This window comes from Microcaecilia unicolor, chromosome 8, assembly GCF_901765095.1.
Source record: "Microcaecilia unicolor chromosome 8, aMicUni1.1, whole genome shotgun sequence".
NCBI lineage: Eukaryota > Metazoa > Chordata > Amphibia > Gymnophiona > Siphonopidae > Microcaecilia > Microcaecilia unicolor.
The window spans coordinates 173029314-173048749 of record NC_044038.1 but is presented as its reverse complement, the minus strand read 5'-3'; the positions used below and the strand labels follow the sequence as shown (position 1 = coordinate 173048749).

The 19436-nt window shown below is 43.5% G+C and overlaps 1 protein-coding gene across 1 annotated transcript in view; it reads left to right on the top strand.

The window, feature by feature from the left end:
* The window catches only part of PDLIM4 (PDZ and LIM domain 4), a 122295-nt gene extending 105919 nt beyond the window's left edge, over positions 1 to 16376 (top strand). The window contains exons 6-7 of the mRNA XM_030211541.1: positions 8317 to 8437; positions 15912 to 16376. Coding sequence (XP_030067401.1) covers positions 8317 to 8437; positions 15912 to 16116 — 326 coding nt within the window. The 3' untranslated portion in view covers positions 16117 to 16376. The remainder of the gene's footprint in view (positions 1 to 8316; positions 8438 to 15911) is intronic.
* The last annotated feature ends 3060 nt before the right edge of the window (positions 16377 to 19436 follow it).

Below are 19436 nucleotides of genomic sequence, written 5' to 3'. Positions count from 1 at the left end.
GGCGGGACCAGAGCTGAGAGACAGAGAAAGGAAGAAGGGCTGAAGCTTGCACACAGCGCTTTTCACTGCTGCTGCCGGCCTGCTGCCGCCATAACCCCGATGAGGTAAGAAGAGAGATGACTTTTAAAATTCGGAGGGGAAGGAGGGTGAACCCTGGAACTCGGAGGGACCCTGGAACTTGAAGGGAGGGAGGGAGGGAGGGAGAGGGGGGCCTGGAACTTGAAGGAAGGGGGAGCCTGGAACTCAGAGGGCGGGCCAGACCACCATGGCAGTAGTAAGGTAAGGGGAGGGGGGTAACAAGGAGGGGAAGTGACGGGGTGTGTGACAGGGGGGAGAGGAAAATGCGACAGGGGGGCGGAGTGAGGGCGTGAAAGGGGCGGGGTGGGTTTGAAAGGGGTGGGGCATGTCTCCTCCTTTTTGGGGGACAAAATATGGTAACCCTAAGCAGGAGGCACTTCTCTACTAGAAAGGATATTTTCCATTTTCAAGGAAGCTCCTGATGAGCACTGTTTTTTTTTTTTGTTCTATTCTTGGAAACCTGTTTGATTTGTTGCTAGAATTTCTTTAATTGCATTTGACAATTATTTAATAAAGTGGGAAAAAAGATATCGGAGCCTTCCGTGCATTATCATTATTGTAGCCCACATAACATTTCATGACATTCAGAATCTTGGAAAGGCAAACCTCCTATGACATCTCAGTTTCAGTGCTGTGCTGGCCTCTGTTTCATCAGTTCCTTTTTTTACCATCTTAGTAAATCTGTTGCAGTTTCTTCATGGCTATCTTCGCCCATTTATAGAAAACACAGTTCAAATTTTCCCTTTCTTTCCTTGTTCTGGGGCTGAGTGCTGGTTTTCATTAGGTTATCCTGACCTCCTTGTTTTTTTTATTCAGTGCCACTTCATGTAAAGCCCCTGGATCCCTTCTGTGAATATTTTAGCACGTCTGCAGGCAGTGAGAACATGGAACTGCCCAGGTCTACAATTACAATCCACAAAACCCACCTAATTCTGCAGTTTTAGGAGCCAAAACCTTGCAGAATTCCATGGCTGTGGGATCACACACTAGCCATTTGGAATATACTTAACCCTTTCATTGAGTGATGACTACACTTAAACTCTGCAATATGGATGAAGAAAAACGTTCACGACTTGCAAGCCCCACGTGGGGATTTTTGAGGAGAGGAGTAGAATGACAGAGCGACATACTACATGGATTAAAAATCTAGTCAATAATGGCCCTGTTTACTAAGGTGTGTTAGCACGTCTACTCTTAGCGCGCACTAACCATGTAGGCGTCTATAGGGATATTGTACACGTGTACAGGTTAATGCTCGTTAAAAACATTAATGCACCTATAATGCTGCTTAGTAAACAAGGCCCTAAAGCTGCAGTTTGTATAGAGTGGACCATTAGATCAGTACATAGACGCCTACTCTGTGGGTGCTGTGGGAGCTCAAGCACCCCCAATATTTGACCTGCCGGAAGTTCCCAGGCAGCCTGACCTGCCCGCCCTCAACAGTCCTCAGCCCTCGCCTTCCTGCGTGCCGCCCAGAATTTAAAACTCATCTTACCTCGGGGTCCCGGCAGCAGAAGTGAAAGGCAAGCAGGCTCGGCGCTTCAGCCTTCCCTTCTCTCTCAGCTCTAGTCCCGCCCTCATTTCCTGTTTCTGCAAGGGTGGGACCAGAGCTGAGAGAGAAGGGAAAGCTGAAGCGCCGAGCCTGCTCGCCTTTTGCTGCTGCCGCCGGGACCCCGAGGAAAGATGAGTTTTAAATTCTGGGCGGCACGCAGGAAGGCGAGAGCGGAGGACTGTTGTGGGAGAAGAGGTCGGGCTGGGGTTGGGACTGGCACTCGAGTTGGAGGAGAGGGGGGGGCCTGGAACTTGGAGGAGAGGGAGAGGTGCCTGGAACTCGGAGGAGAGGGAGGGGGGCCTGGAACTCGGAGGAGAGAGAGGGGGCCTGGAACTCAGAGGAGAGAGAGGAAGGGGGCCTGGAACTCGGAGGAGAGGGAGGGGGCCTGGAACTTGGAGGAGAGGGAGGGGGGCCTGGAACTCGGAGGAGAGAGAGGGAGGGGGGCCTGGAACTTGGAGGAGAGGGAGGGAGGGCCTGAAACGGGGGAGGGGGAGAGGAGGGGAGAAAGGGAGGGGGAGGGGGAATGCACCACCTGTTAAAAAAAAATTTTCAGCACCCCCAATCATTTTGAAAAGTTGGCTCCTGTGGATCAGTATTAGTCCTACCTCTGGAAATTGCTTGCCCCCTCTGTTCCTCTTCATGACATATCTGATAGTGCTTCACTTCGGGGGCCATTCCATTTATCACCACTCTCTTCACCACCTCTTCTGTGATGAACTACTCAAGCCACTCCTATAGCTGTCTCTGGCCTCAGATTTCTGCTGTCATCGTCCTTTCTTTCTTCTGATGAAAACTGGTCTCTTCAACAGGAATTACCTCATCTCTTGGTGTTATAGAACAAATGTTACATAATGTATTCCTGTATAGATGTAATTTTTATTTATTTATTCATTCAATATATCATTTGTGACCACAGGGTCCTTCAGTGGTTTACAATTACAGTAAGCAGTTTAGTACATAATCGTGCGAAAAATGAAATTGATTAGAGCAGTATCTTAACATAAACAATTAATTAAACCAAAGTTTTAAAACATTTTGTAAACCGTGGAGTAGCCTAGAGATTAGAGCACTGACAACAAGGGAAGAGAAGTTCAAATCTGGCTGTTGCTCCTTGTGATTTTGGGCAAATCACTTAACCCTCCATTGCCTCGGGTACAAGTTTAGATTGTAAGCCCTCCGGGGACAGGGAAATACCTAGGTCCCGATGCTCATCAGTAAAAGTGGGCACTAGAAGCCATTAGTGCTGTACTAGCCCCCGCATTTACTTGTGCAGAACATTCAGAGGTCCAGAGCGTGAGAACAAACAAGTGTGCAGACGAACAACACAAGTAGCATGTTAAGGTAGTCAAGCTTGTGTTAATGAGGTCATTTTGTATTCCTCCCCAATGCTCAGAAAAGAGCGCCTTAAACAAAACTGCCTTAACTGCTGCAACAAATATCGCCAGGTTGAAGCAGGCTTTACGCTGTGGGAAGAGAGGACTTCTCGTGATTTTTGTGCATCTCTCACGAATCTTTCTACAAAATCTGCCAGTTCTGATTGCTTTTGGAAGCAGAAGGAAGCCCTTGCAAGCTCTTAATCACTGGTCATGAGAAACAGCAGACCCAAGCGAAAGCACATATTGGCGTCTGTTTCCTGCATCTAAATTTAAATCGTCCATGCTTAAAGAAAAGAATAAAAATGCCCAAAGTGAAAGCACACATTGACATCTGTTTCCTGTGACCAAGCTAAAAAAAAAAATTAGAAACACTTCTATTTAGGCCGCAGAAAAAGGACGCCAATGTGTGTTTCGCGTTTGGGTTTTACCAGGTGTGTGTGCACAGGAGCCGAGCTTATTGCAGAACCCTTCTGCGCAAGTGCCAAGCACAACCCTCCCGCACTAAAACACAATCCTCCTGCCGAACTCCCTAATGCTCAACGCTATGAGTGCGCCTATATTTCCATCTCATTAAAGTTGAGCATTAGGGCGTTGTTCTGCACTATTCCGGTGGTATTTTTGTGGCACTATTTAGAACTATTTTATACTAATTGTAATCATTTTCTAGGTGATAATTTGAATGATCTGTGTTTAATGCAGACCCCTGACATAGGCGCTGTACTTCGAAACAAGGCCCGTGTCAGGTCCACATTAGAAAATTGATTTTGATTATTAAAGGAACTGTGTCCCGTTTCTGAAGGCTCTTTGTTCATTTTTGCTTTATTCTGGACTTTGTTTTGTACTTTGATCCCTTTCTGTACTGTTGTACTATTTAGAACAGCACCAGAGGTTTGAGCAGGGCCGCCGAGAGGGGGGGGGGGGGCAGGGGGGACAAAATTCCACGGGTTCGGGCCTCCAAGGGGGGCACGGCGCCGGGGTCTCTTTCCTTCTCCTGCTCCCAGGCCGCCGGCACTGCAGTCCCCGGTCTCACCCGCCCGCCCTTGGCTCCGTTGACAGCCCCCCTCCGTCTGCCACCGGGCCCCGTGCATTCAAATCGGCAGCGCCTCACCTCCGTGTGAAAGAGGCAGATCGCCTCCCTTCGGGTCTTCCCTCCCTGTGTCCCACTCTGATGTAAATTCCTGTTTCCGTGAGGGCGGGGCACAGGAAGGGAGGGCCCGAAGGGAGGCGATCTGCCGCTTTCACACAGAGGTGAAGTGCTGCCGATTTGAATGCAGGGGGCCCGGTGGCAGAGGGAGGGGGGCTGTCGACAGGGCTGGGGGTGGGCGGGTGGAGACTGGGGACTGCTTCGCCAGCGGCCTAAGTAGTGATTGGGGGGGGGGGGGGGCGGCAACAGTGGAAGCCCCGGGCCCAGCTCAGTCTCTTGGTGGCCCTGCCCTCGTGTACCTGAATGTAACTCACCTTGAGCTACTACTGAACAAGGTGTGAACTAAATCCAAATAAATAAATAAACCGGTTTATCTTTTATACACGTCCTTTAATTGTATTTGACAATTATTTAATAAAGTGAAAACTCCTCGTCGTGCTTTTAATAAGAACGGTACCCAGTGCCAACTTTGATATCATTTTGCAAAATAAATTAATAAAATCTACATCTCAGTGTGTGCCCTGTAACCATGACAACTGGGTTAACAATTTTATACCAGCAGAGAACACATGGGAATTCTTAAAATTATTTAATAACTTATTTTCAGCTGCTAATATTAAGGCATATAAATTATTATAAGGAAATGGATGTAGTGTAGAAGAACAGACAGTTACTGGTTCATTTCCAGGCACAGATTCATAAATGCCCACAGGATTTCCAAACTGCATTTTACTCACGGAAACAGAGCAAGAAGGAAAAATGTCATCTTTCTTCAAAATGCATTCCATTCATTTTACATCTACACGATGGAGATGTCTGCTACCAGTGAATGTATTGTGCCATTGTGTAATGGGAAAAAGAATGGAAAGGACACTGGAAAAGTACGCACACAGGAAAAATGTCAGATTTTGGCATTGCTAAAAGCTGGCTTCATTTGAGTAGCTTCCTTGTTCACTTTCTTTTGCAATATGATAGATGCTGAGTCCTGCAGCCCAGATACTCTACCAGTTTCCCATGCAAGACGACTTTATATAATCCTTCTAATGCCCAGTCACTAAAGCCATAGTGAGCAATTCTGTAAGTGGATGCCACAGGTTAGGTGCCTGGATGCAGCATGCTGAATGCTAATTCTATAAGGACATCTGGACCAGGGGCGTAGCCAGACTTCAGCGGGAGGGGGGTCCAGAGCCCGAGGTGAGGGGGCACATTTTAGCCCTCCCGGCGCCGCCGACCCCCCCCCATTGCCGACACCCCCCCAGCACCACCGACAACCCCCACCATTGCCGACACCCCCCACCACCGCCAGCACCACCACCAACAACTTTGACCTCCCCCTGCCGATGACCCTCTCGACCCCCGCCCGCCGTCGCCTACCTTTGTTGGCAGGGGACCCCAACCCCCGCCAGCCGAAGTCGTCTTCCTTCGTTTTGTTTCTGTGAGTCTGACGTCAGGGCTTCATTCTGTTTCTGTGAGTCTGACGTCCTGCACATTGTACGTGCAGGACGTCAGACTCAGAAACAAAATGAAGGAAGAAGACTTCGGCTGGCAGGGGTCGGGGTCCCCTGCCAGCAAAGGTAGCAGATGGCGATGGCGGAAGAGGGGGTCCAGGGCCAAATCTATGGGGGCCCAGGCCCCCAGAGTAGCTACGCCACTGATCTGGACGCCCAGGTTTTATTATAGAATACTAGTGACTTCCCTTTTGTCCTCTGTCAGACAAAAGAATGGATCATTTGTAAACACTTATGATTTGATAAGTTTATTTTCCACAGAATGATATATTAAGTTCATCTAAAGTATATGTGGCATTCTGGCTTGAAGTATCTTTTCTCTCCTACATTTTGCAATTATACAAATTAAACAATGTTTTAATGTTTTATTGTATTAAATGCTGTCCAAGGTGTGACTGAAGTGATATTAGAGTGAAATGGCTTCTCAGAAACCTCAAGGAGCACTTAGATAATCTTCAGAGATGATATTTTTGTGTTTTACTCTTTTTATGGTCATAAGAACAAAAGTGTTGCCATACTGGGACAGATCGAAGGTCCATCAAGCCCAGTACCCTGTTTCCAACAGTGGCCAATCCAGGTTACAAATACCTGGCAAGATCCCAAAACAGTAAAATGGATTTTATGCTGCTTATCCTAGAAATAAGCAGTGGATTTTCAGAGGTCCATCTTAATAATGGCTTATGGACTTTTCTTTTAGGAAGTTATCCAAACCTTTTTTTAAACCCTGCTAAGCTAACTGCTTTTACTACATTCTCTGGTAACAAATTCCAGAATTTAATTACACATTCAATGAAGAAATATTTTCTCCAGTTTGTTTTAAATTTACTACTTAGTAGCTTCTTTGTGTCCCCCCTAGTCCTAGTATTTTTGTAAAGAGTAAACAAGCATTTCACATCTACCCGTTCCACTCCACTCAGTATTTTATAGACCTCTATCATATCTTCCCTCAGCCATCTCTTCTCCAAGCTGAAGAGCTGTAGCCACTTTAGTCTTTCCTCATAGGGAAATCAGTTTTATGTATAGAGTAGATAAGCCAACTTTTCAAAATGATTGGGGGGTGCTAAACCAATGTAAATGACCCCTCCATGGACACAGTCAGAAAGTTTGTTCAAATATTGGGGATGCTCAAGCACCCACAGCTCTCATAGAGCTGGCACCTATGTGGTGGATTTATCTTTGTTGCAGAAAAGGAGAAACGGCATGGGTGGAGAAGGCAATAGCACAACATTTTACAGTTGTTATAGAGAACAAGGTAGAACTGGAGGAAAAGGGAGATACCATTTTATAGGGACAGTTGAAATTACTCCCTTAATACATGAAAACTTCATTTGAAGGAAGATAGTACCATAAGTACCTAAGTATTGCCATACTGGGACAGACCAAAGGTCCATCAAGCCCAGCATCCTGTTTCCAACAGTGGTCAATCCAGGTCACAAATACCTGGCAAGATCCCAAAAAAGTACAAAACATTTTATGCTGCTTATCTCAGAAATAGTGGATTTTCCCCAAGTCCAATTTAATAATGGTCTATGGACTTTTCCTTTAGGAAGCCGTCAAAACCTTTTTAAAACTCTGCTAAGCTAACCACCTTTACCACATTCTCCGTCAACAAATTCCAGAGTTAATTACATGTTGCTCAAGATCTGGTCTCTAATAAGTCTTCATAAAGCCCATAGAGGCTCCCGGTAGTCCTATCAATGCTGATGAGAAAGAGACAATTCTAGCCAATTGATACATAAAACGTACAAGTTAGCAATAAGAAAAGATGCTACAGATGTGGTCCTTTAAAAATTCTAGACATTTATACTATGCACATAAAATACCGTGAATGTATGGCAAATAACACAACTGCGTTGACTTAAGAGACTAAATAAAGATCATTTGCAAGTTAAACAGAAGTGATATGCTGTTGGCTGCATGCCTAGAACTTAAAAACGTCTGACCCCTTCAGTGTTCTTTCTGTAGAAAGAACTAGGAGGATAACAGACTCATTAGTCATGGAAAATTATGACCACAGTAAAGTCTACTTGAGCAAAACTCAGAAAATGAAAAAACAAAACAGAGACGGAGAGAGGAGAAAATGCAACACTGTTTACTAATAAAGTCAAAGAAGGCATCCTCCATGCAGGTATTCATGCATAATCGTTTACTGTTATCAATTATCATTTATTGGTTTAATATACCGCTTCTATTTGCCAAGCAATTTGAAGCGATTTCCAAGCAGGCAAATTTAAATAAATGCAAGAAAGGAACTCCATAACCAATATACTCACAAGGAGAATCATTCACTCAGCCAAAACTGCAAGTAGGCCCCTCATAAGATACAATCATAAATAGAATGCTCAACCCATTACAGGATCCAGCCAGAAAACGATCCTAAGAATCAAATGCAAGTTGGAAAAAGTGGGTCTTAAGGGAGGACACCTCTACTTTAACATACTAATTCTTTCCATTGTCACTTCCTCAAACAGACTCTCCAATGTTCTATGGAGTCTACTGCAAACTCTGAAGTTTTATTATTTTCACTCCACTGTTAAATCTTCTGTGTGTAGCCAAACCCAAAAATACATTTTCTTTACTTTGAGGAGAAAGAAACCTTGACTAGTTTTTAAAATAATGCACCATTTACAATGTATGCATTTGCAAAACTTTTGGCAGGTGAAAAGGCGGAACGGCCATCCAGTTCAAGGAATATAAGGTCACCAGTGCCAAAACTTGGTGGTACCGTACCTGGATTACAGCTGCTTCCTGAGTGCACCAGATGCGGGAATGGGATTGTGTAAGTATGATGTGAGCACACGCTCATATTTTCAGAATCTACTTGTTCACATAGCAGAACTATGTACAAATCAATGACAGAATATTCCACTGCAGGGGTTCTTATACTTGCCCTGATAACCACATAGCTAGTTAGTGACCCCACAGCGTGGTGACCCCAGGCAGTCAAACTTTTAAGACTATCCACAAAGGACATGCATGAGATAAATTTGCATGCATCTGAGACCAGTATCTGTATCTTTATTTCCTGCATAGTTATTGCCCAATATCCTGAAAACCTGACTGTCTGTAGGTTCTGTAAGCTATGGAGCCATTGGGATAAGTTTGGAAAGCCCTACTGTAGTAGTATTTGTAGAAAATGGTTTGGCCCTTTTACTGCCAAAGATGCAGGTGTAAAGCATTGGGAATTCAGAATATGTTAGCATCCTGGGAAAGATGGTACTTCCGGTAACTTTGCTGGTGAGCGACACTCCAGTGAAACTCAAAATTTCATCGAACTTATCAGAACCACAAAGGGTAGTTACACTGAAGATATTAAATGGAGGTCCATAACCAGAATAACTAATGTATGTAAACTAAAATTAACCATAACTTAAAGTCATCAGGTGCAAATATGTCTAATAGAATATTTGTTTTGGAAATTCAGAATACCAGACCTATTTGTGGCAATCAAGATATTCAGACCCCTCCTGGCCTTGATGATATTCAGCAACTGAAACTCCAGTTACTAAAGTGTGCAACAACTGTTAACATGCAAATAGCAAATAGGTCCATTGCATGAAATGAGACCTGTGATGATAATTTGCACTCATGCATGTTGGCTTGCACTAATGAATGATAGTATGTACTAATGCGATAGTGCACTTTAGTAAGTCTAGCCCAGAATGTCTTATGGGACATAGATATGATAAGAGTGAGGCAGAGCTTGTCAAACCCATTTTGGAAACTCCACAGCGAGTCAGATTTTCAGAATATCCACAATCTATGTGTATTCTAATATCTTCCAATTAAGTAACCACTATAAATGATTATGCAAAAACATATATTTATTTTTTATGTGTGTATAACAATTCTTTCTAATACAAAACTTTTTCCTTTTAGCATGTCCTGCTTCTTCATCTATCATACACCATTCATACCCCTCATTCATACCTCACTCCTTCATATTTCCATTATATATCCACAGAAATTCAAGGAAAAGGAAAAAGTTTTGTATTAGACGTGGAGGAGTGGCCTAGTGGTTAGGGTGGTGGACTTTGGTCCTGGGGAACTGAGAAACTGAGTTCGATTCCCAGCATAGGCAGCTCCTTGTGACTCTGGGCAAGTCACTTAACCCTCCATTGCCTGCCACATTGAGCCTGCCATGAGTGGGAAAGTGCGGGGTACAAATGTAACTAAAAAAAACATTAGTATAACATCAAATAACAATTGTATCTAGTATGTTCTTTCAATATAACCTGGTGGTTTGCTGAATCACACATGAACCTGTGTCTGAATTCCTCAGTACATGTTCTCAACAATAGTCCTTCAGTTCCACCGCTGATAATGATGTTTTAGATATAAAACTTAATATCCTGTTATTTCACTCTGCTTTACTGTATCCAACAATGTCCAGTCCTCTTATGTTGCACATAAAGTGCTCTTGTAGAATACAGATCTCGCATAACAGTCTTGTGCTGTGTGAATTGTTTAAACTCATGAATTATCCTTGTGAGCTATATCATTATAGGCTCACAATACTTGTGCAGCCTTGTGTTTAGCTGATTTATTTATTGCACTTGTATCCCATATTTTCCCACCTATTTGCAGGCTCAATATGGCTTACAAAGACCTGATATGGCATCGCCATACCAGGGTAGAGAATACAATTGGTGTTACAAAGAAGTCAAGGAAACAAAAGGAGTTGGTCGAGCAGTTGTGGAAAGATACATTCTGATAAAGGAGGATAGGGGTTGTGTTTTAGTTAGTTATGGGTTTTTGTGGTAGGCCTTGTTAAAGAGAGAGGTTTTCAGAGATTTGCGGAAGTCACTTAGTTCGTTGATCGTTTTCAAATGAGTTAGAAGTGCATTTCACAGCTGCGTACTCATATAGGAAAAGCTGGTCGTGTGTGTTAGTTTGTATTTTAATCCTTTACAGCTGGGGAAATGTAGGTTAAGAAAGGTTCAGGAGGATCTTTTAGCATTTCTGGGTAGCAGATCCACGAGATCTAGCATGTAAGTCGGGGCATCTCCATAAATGATTTTATGAACAATTGTGCAGATCTTGAACACGATGCGTTCTTTAAGAGGGAGCCAGTGTAGTTTCTTTCTTAGGGGTTTTGCATTTTCATATTTTGTTTTTCCAAATATGAGTCTGGCTGTGGTATTCTGGGCTGTTTGAAGTTTTTTGATGGTCTGTTCTTTACAGCCAGCATAAAGTGCATTGCAATAGTCCAGGTGACTTAATACCATTGACTGTACCAGGCTCCGAAAGATGGCCCTTGGGAAGAAAGGTTTTACTCTTTTGAGTTTCCACATGGAATGGAACATTTTCTTAGTTGTATTCTTCACGTGATTTTCAAGTGTGAGATTTCAATCAATGGTAACTCCCAGAATTTTCAGATTGTTTGAGGCGGGGAGGGAAAAGTTTGGGGTGGTTATGGTGGTGAATTCATTTGTGTTGTGTTGTGAGGTGAGTATAAGACATTGTGTTTTTTCTGCGTTGAGTTTTAGTTGAAATGCATCCGCCCAGGAGTGCATGATTTGGAAGCTTTGGTTGATTTTGTCTGTGATTTCCTTTAGGTTATGTTTGAATGGGATGTAAATCGTAACATCATCTGCGTATATGTATGGGTTGAGATTTTGATTGTCTAATAGCTTGGCTAGGGGTATCATCATTAGGTTAAAGAGGGTTGGTGAGAGGGGGGATCCTTGTGGAACTCCGCATTCTGGTATCCATGGGGTTGATATCGCCGTGTTAGTTGTTACTTGGTATGATCTTGTTGTCAGGAATCCTCTAAACCAGTTAAGAACGTTCCCTCTAACTCCAAAATATTCCAGGATATGTATAATATTCCATGGTTGACCTTATCGAAGGCACTGGACATGTCAAATCGTAGGAGCAGTATGTTGCTGCCAGTTGCAATTGTTTGTTTAAATTTATTCATCAAAGTTACTAGTACTGTTTCTGTGCTGTAATTCGATCGAAATCCTGATTGGGATTCATGTAGAATTGCGTGTTTATTTAGATGGTTAGTGAGCTGTTTCGTCACTATTCCTTCCATAAGTTTTGTCATCAACGGAATAGATGCTACTGGGCGATAGTTGGTTAGGTCACTTGTACTTTTCTTTGCGTCTTTAGGTAGAGGAGTGAGTAGAATATTTCCTTTATCCTTTGGGAAGAGACCTCTCCTTTTATTACAATGAAGTTAAAAACAGAAATACAGGGCAACATCGGTTACACTTTTAAAGACCCTACAGCTCCATCAAAGTATTTCTTGACTATGTGTTGTGAACTAAGAATTTCCAGAGCTGGGAAGGTTGATATTCCTTAAGCTGGAGCACATATATAAAAAGGTCTCAGATGATTCTTGGGGGCTGCTCTTGACCAGGCAGCAGATAGGAGGCAGCAGGAGGCCATGTTCTCTCATACTTTAAGGAGGGGAAGAGTGGTAGTTCTTCCTTTCAGTTAGGAGAGAGATGTTGCTGTTTTCACACTGGTGGAGGAGTCTCAAGGAGAGATTCAACTATGCCAATCTTAGGAAAATGACTGTTCTCAGGATAAGAACCTTGTCCTTTGCAGTACTGTTCACAAGATGTAGAAGAGGAAGACGTCTGCTGTTTCCTTGGGGTTAGGGCTGCTGTTTCCTTGGGGTTAGGGCCCTCCCCCCCCCCCCCCCCCCCCCAGTGGAAAAGTTACATAGTTCTAGCTTCCTGCCATTGAGAAGAAGATTCCTAGCGAATCTGTGTGTTTTCTGCTTATCTGTGTATGTGCAGAAGACTGAAGCTGTGGAATTTACAGTCTTGATTTTGCTGTACTGTTCCTTTCTATTTTACTAATTCTTTTTATGGTAGTAAATGTATTTTATGGTTGCAGGACTATTTATGTGACAGGGAGAGATCTACTAAGTGCCCACAGTTATTACTGCTCACTATCCAAAAAAACCTAAGTTCCAGACATTGCTTCCTCTGCACAGCAGCCCTTGAAAGTGGATCTTTTGTCTTTGCAGAAAAATGCATAAAACTATCCGTTACCTTTATTTGGATTTTTTTGGATTTTGCTCACACCTTTTTTTACAAGACATTGTCTTAGTGTGGAAGTGCTGAACTGTTGCTTTAAGTCTATTCGTCTACATCCGATATTGTTAAAATCCCACTGAATCCAAAAGTTTATGAGGCAGATGCCTGAAATAATAAGTTGTGCTATTAAATAATGTTTGCACATAATAAAGAAAAGGCTCAAAGCTGAAGGAGGACAAATATTTACATCAGAAATTACCTGTAATAAGTTCTGATACAGTATAAGAATTATCAAAACTGATTTTTCCTATGTAAAGGACTATTTACCTGCACAAAAGGGATATTGGAAAATTGACTACCCTATGTGCTGGTTAAAGTATGCAAGTTATAATAACAGTAAATAATATGCATTAATGGCATTTGTTTACTTATTTATTTATTATTAAGATTTATTTACCACCTTTTTGAAGGAATTCACTCAAGGCGGTGTACAGGAAGAATAACATAAGCAATAGAAAATTACAGCAGTAAAAATATTCATAGCTTGGCATAATATCCTACTTACAATGTCAACGCAAGACGTAATAAAACATTTTAATAGACAGTATAGGGTGTAAGCAAAGGTGGAACATATAGATAGGAAAGATAGAGTAACAGGAGTAAGAAAGTAAGGGGACTAATTTAAGAAAGTTGAACATGAGGTCAGAAAGGTGTTTGAATATTATCTTAGCTAGTGTAGGAGTGGATAAACATGTCCTGCTATTGTATTTGCAGCCAGTGTCACTCGTGTGTGTGTGTGTGTAACTAGCAAGTTAGTTACTTCTTCCATTTAAGGCCTAGTTGAGGAGCCTTTACCTGCTTCCTTGAAGATCATCTAGTAGGGATACAAGGACTATTTCTGTTCCATAACTGGGTCTGAATCTAGATTGACATGGATCTAGCCAATTTCTCTCTTCTAGCTAATCACTGAGTTGAACACAGACTGTTTTTTCTATATGTTTTCCTAGAAATGGGATGTTAGATATTGGCTAGTAACTTTCAAGTTTGTCCTGCTCAAGGTTGTTCTTCTTTAACAAAGGACGCAGCATTACCCTTTTTAATGCTGTTGGCAGTTGCCCATTGGAAAGAGAGGCGTTCACGATTTTTGTGGCACCTTCGGAGGCCCCTACTTGCCAGCTGCACTAACTTTGATGGGCAGGGTTCGAGGGAGCAGGTAATTGGTCGAAGATCTCTTAAGATTTTGTCAAGGCCCTCCTCTGTTATTGGGATAAAGAGAGTCCCATATATCTGTGTCAGGAGGGAGGGAGTTGGTTACCTGACTGGAGACTGGGTGGGGCTACCTGTAAATCCTGGCGGAGACTTTTAATTTTGTTGGCAAAGTATGCAGCAAAATTATTGCAGTTCAGTTTTGACTGGGCAGGCTGGTTCTGTCGTGGGGGTTGCAGTAGGCTGTTTACTACGCTGAACAGGTACTTGGTTGACTTGGCAGCCTGTGCAATGCATTGAGAGAAATATTGTTTTTTTGGCTGTTGTTAAGGCTTGGCGGTGTTTCCTACAGTTTAGCCTGTCCTCATCCAGGTGAGATTTATGCCATCTCCTTTCCGGTTTCCGTTCTTCATGCTTAAGGGTCCAAAGTTCTGGAGAAAACCAAGATGAGTGTTTGTGGATAGGACATAGTGGTGTCATTTTCTCTAAGGTCTTAGCTAACTGTGTATTCCAAATATCAACCTGTTGGACACTGTAGTTTATTTATTTATTTGCAAAAACTTTCTATACTTCTCTAATTGATGAGCAGAACAGTGTAAAGACTACAAAAGAAAATATGAAAGGAACTCCATTAAACATAGAAAAGCACAGCACTCATACCAAGTCGGGTAGAATTAAACAACAGAAAAGCAAGGGGTAGGAAATGTAAGGGGGGTGGGCAACCAGCACAGTAAAGCAGGTCAAGAGGCAAAACAGGTTTAGCTGGCAACTTCTATCAGACTCTCTCTGAAAGCTAAATGAAAGACACAAATTTTTAGTACCACTTTAAAATTCTTAAAGGAGAGATTGCTGTGGAGAGAGAGGGGGAGATTGTAGTTCAGTGGCCTGGGCCCCCCCAAATTACCTCCGGGCCCCTGGTTTTGCTGGTGGGGGTCCCCAACCCTCAGCAGCTGAAGCCTTTTCCAGCACCGGTCTCCAGCACCACCGAGTTGCCTGCCCTGCTCTCTCTTCCCTTCATGTCCTGCATGCTCCTTTTAGTGAAATTGAGCATGCTCAGTTTCAGCAAAAGGAGCGCGCAGGACGAGGGGGAAGAGAGAGCAGGGCAGGCAACACTGCAGCACTGGAGAAAGATGCTGGACAAGGCTTCAGCTGGCGGGGGTTGGGGACCCCTGCCAGCCAAGCTATTTGCTGCAGATTGCAGTTAGCAACTGGGGAAGCGGCAGGATGGCCGGGGGAGGGGGGAATGGCAGGGCAGTGAGGCGGCGGGGGGGTGGGGGTGCGGCAGACCAAAATGTGCCCCTCCACCTGGGGCTCTGGCCGCCTCCCACAGCAAGGTCTGGCTACGCCCCTGTTGTAGTTGTCTTTTCATTTCTAAATGTAGCAGCTTAAGAAATGCTTTGCCGTCTAGCAGAATGAAAGCGCAATCTTCTCTGCTGGACGCAACAACAAACATCTCTATTCCAATCCTAAGGTCCGAGGCTATACATTTAGACTCCTGAAGCAGGTGGTCGCACTGAAACACTGTTCCGTGTCAAGTCTCAGGGACCCTTTTACAAAGGCGCACTGAAAAATGGCTTGCGGTAGTGTAGGCGCGGGTTTTGGGCACACGCAGAATCATTTTTCAGTGCACCTGTAAAAAAACACTTTTTTTTCCCGAAAATGGACATGTGTCAAAATCAAAATTGCCACGCATCCATTTTGGGTCTGAGACCTTACCGCCAGCCATTGACCTAGCGGTAAAGACCTACGCACATCAGATGTCACATGGCACACGACGTGCACCAAATATGAAATTACCGCAAGAGCCATGCAGTAGTCGGGCGGTAACTCCATTTTGGCGCATGTTGGGAGCACATAGGCGCCTACACAGCTTAATAAAAGGGGCCCTCAGCGGTGTTTTTACAACAATAAATATTTCTTCTGTGGAACCTTATGATTCTTTTGGCCTTCTGTCGAAAGGTCCAAGATTTTGCACCATTGCAGTATGTGATTGCACACAGTGTAGTTGCTCTTCTTTCTTGGTAAATCTTTCTCCTTTTTTTTTTTTTCCAGTGGAACCATTGTCAAAGCCCGGGATAAACTGTACCATCCGGAATGCTTTATGTGTGACGACTGCGGCTTAAACCTGAAGCAGAGAGGGTATTTCTTCATTGAGGAGCAGCTATACTGCGAAACCCATGCAAAGGAGAGGGTGAAGCCTCCTGAGGGATATGATGTGGTGGCAGTTTATCCCAACGCAAAAGTTGAACTTGTCTAACTGAACAATCTATTCTTGGAGAGGTTAGACGGCGACTAGCTTCCCCGACATGATTCCCTTCCCCCATGCGCACTTGCATCTGTTCTTTCTATGCGTTGATGCCATCCTTCCAGATTACCGAAGTCTCAGAAAATATCCTTGTGCCTTTCAGGTGTTTTACACTATAAACATCATGTAATTTAGAGTTTGATGGTTCGGAACAGTACATTCATCCTTTGCCGGCATTACTGTTGTCCAAGAAAATATAATTTTTCATGTTATGTGTTTGTTACTTTTTTCGCTTTTACAATATTAGAGGTCTGTGTAAATATTGAATTTTCTGTTTCTGTTCTTTAAAACTAGTTTTCTGTCTGCAAAGAAAAAAATGCCATCAAAACTTGTAAGAAAAGATTTCAGAAGGCTTCTGTAAGAAAATAAGGCACTTTAAGAGAAGAGACTGAGCTTATAGGCATTGTTTTGGAACTGGCACGCTTCCCTTTGGCTTTCACTAAAACAGATATGTAGTAAGTAAACAGTGCCTTGTGGCTTTCACACTGATGGAGAACGGCTTCCACGTGGTACCAGTCAGAAAGACGAGTTCCAGGAACACACCACTGGAGTTTTTCTTTACTAAATCTGAGAACAAGGAGAAACACAAGGCCGCAAGTCAACCAGAAATTATTTGAATCAAAGCAACCATTATCTTTTAATCACAGTAAAAAGTTGCAAGAATGCAGGCATGGTTTCAGTCTTGTTTTTGAGGCCCCAACCTGCTTGGAGGGAGTCAGTCTAGCTCTCAACCCTGTGTACTTATGGGTCAAAGATTCTGTGGATAAACTCAACAATAAGAGAAAATGAAGGCCCTAAATGTTGGTTTGTATTTTCTGTGCTGTAGGCACAGTTTGCTTTTTCTCTCCCATAATATAAATGCAGTTCCCGTAATTCTTTTGTTTTTTTCACAGCTATTGTCTGCAACAATCGGTCCTTATGTTAAGCACAGCCTATGCCATATTCACTGCATGGGAAGTTTTTGGCTTATGATATATCAGCAAGCAGCTATGTTATACTAGTAGCACTGTAAAAAAACCTGAAGTTTTTTTCTCCATCGTAATAATTATTCTATTGGTGTGTATAGAAAGCAAACCTAGCAATATTTTGTTGTGAGACTTTCGATTGGTCTGCAAGCCGGTTAGAATTTGGTATGCAGTGAATATGGCATAAGCCAATGGTTCCCAAACATTTTCAGGTCGCGGCACCCTTAATGTCTGAGCAATTTTTCGTGGCCATTTTCGTCTCACCCCCAGCCACAAAGGTCTCCACCCTCCCTCCCCACATCATGTCCAATATTTCTCCCTCTCTCCCCCTTGTACCACCATGCTGTAGTATATATGAAAAGTACTTTTCTCAGTCACCTAAATAGAACTATCTTCCACATTTAAACAAAGAGCTACAGGCAGTCCTCAACTTTATGATATTCACGTTACAATGCTCAGGAGTTAAAACATTTTAAAATTAATACTCATCATTCAATTTCACAATGTTTGTGTTGACTTTACAATGACAGCAACTCCCAGCAGCTGTGTGATGACCTGTGGATGACTTGGCACAGGGGTTATTAACAGGAAGTACCAGGGAGTACCAGTACAATGTCCTGGCACTTTCCTCATATGTCTACGATATCTACAGTATGTGGGAAATCCTATAAATGATGCTCAAAATTCAGTGCTAAAAAAAATCAGAGAACAGTGTAGAACCAGGATCTTGCGCTCAACTTTGGACGTAAGGAGTTACACCAACAAAAACCAGGTGTAAATGCTGACATGCAAGTTGGGCACAGATCTCCAAATTCTATAACACTGCTTGAATTTTACGGGAATGCCCCGGCCGGCTCATGCCCCATGGCACTATTCTATAAATGGACATGTAAGTGTGTTTTCACGCAGATCTGCCGTTTCTGCCCTGTTTGAGCGCCTTGCATCCGTTAGGATGCTTTTACGTGCCAAAAATTTGGTGCAGAAGTAGCGCCTAATATTTGCCGTCATATATAGTATTCCAGTTGGGCAATTCTTGCGACTGAAGTGGCACCTAAGACCAGATAAGTTGATATGTTTTTTTTTGTTAATGGACTTTATCAGCTTTGGGATATAAGACATCATTAGTCTTTAGGAAAGTAATCAGCTGTATTGTAGCGATTTTTTGGCTACATCACTGGACTTTAACAATCAGGTATGTGATGAAGGGATGGTCGGTCACTTTCTACTTGGTGAGCACTGGATTCTGAGCACACATTACTAATTTACTTTATAGTTTACAATTACATTTTTTTTTTTTTTTAATTTTACACCTGACCCATGTATATTTATATATTGTGTGTAACTGCTATTTAGGGTAGGTGCAATTTGGATATTGGACCCCATGAGTTTGATTTTTTGGTTAATGAAAACACATGAGATATTCATATACAGTATATGCAAATATGTCTCTTGCTTATGTCCTGAAACCCTGACTTGTTGGGAAGACCTGAGGATTGTTTGGAACATCACTAGTTTATGGTATACTGTTTATTGCCACTCTAATTTTAAACTAAATTATAAAATATTAAATAGTGATGTGCTTCATGAGATGGTAAAGTTTAAAAAGTAACGAGGAAAGCTGAAAATAAGAGCTGGAGCTAAAATCAATAGATAAAGGATGGAAACCGACCGACCTCGTGGCCATCCACCTGAGGGGATCAGCAGGGAAAGCAGGGTAAGGCAATTGCATCCCTCCCCACGGAGATTGAACGAGACCCGCGCACACAGACTTGCCTCCCGCTCGCCGTCCGTCACAAGAGACGTCTTACCTCACCTCTGGCGCTGCCGGCAGACCGTGACCGCTCCATCGCCAGGGCTTGGACGAACTGACTGCAGGGCCGGCCTAGGCGCCAAGTTCACTAGGTCCGAGAGCTCGCCCTCGGCCGTCGCGCTCCCTGGCAGGAACTGCCTGGGACAGTGTCGGCTGAGAGCTCCGGGTGACCCTGGTGGAATCGGAGGGAGCTCGCCAACGACCTGTGGCGCGGGCCCGATCTCGTGGCGCGAGGTCCCAGACCCAGCAGCCTGCACCGCGAGTCCTCCAGATTGGGCAGTTAGTGTGGCATAGCGTGGCAGTCTTCCACAGGCGCCCTCGTTGCTCTGCTGCTTTACGTGCAGTCCAGCTTGTCGCTCCGTGACCAGCCCAGCAGCTCCAGCACTGTTGCTCTGAGAGCGTCCCACCTGCTCCAGCTCTCCCTGGTCCACCCGAGCCATCTTCTCTTCTCTCTGCTTGCTTGCTCCAGTCCAGTGGTTCCAGCTTGTTCCAGTCCG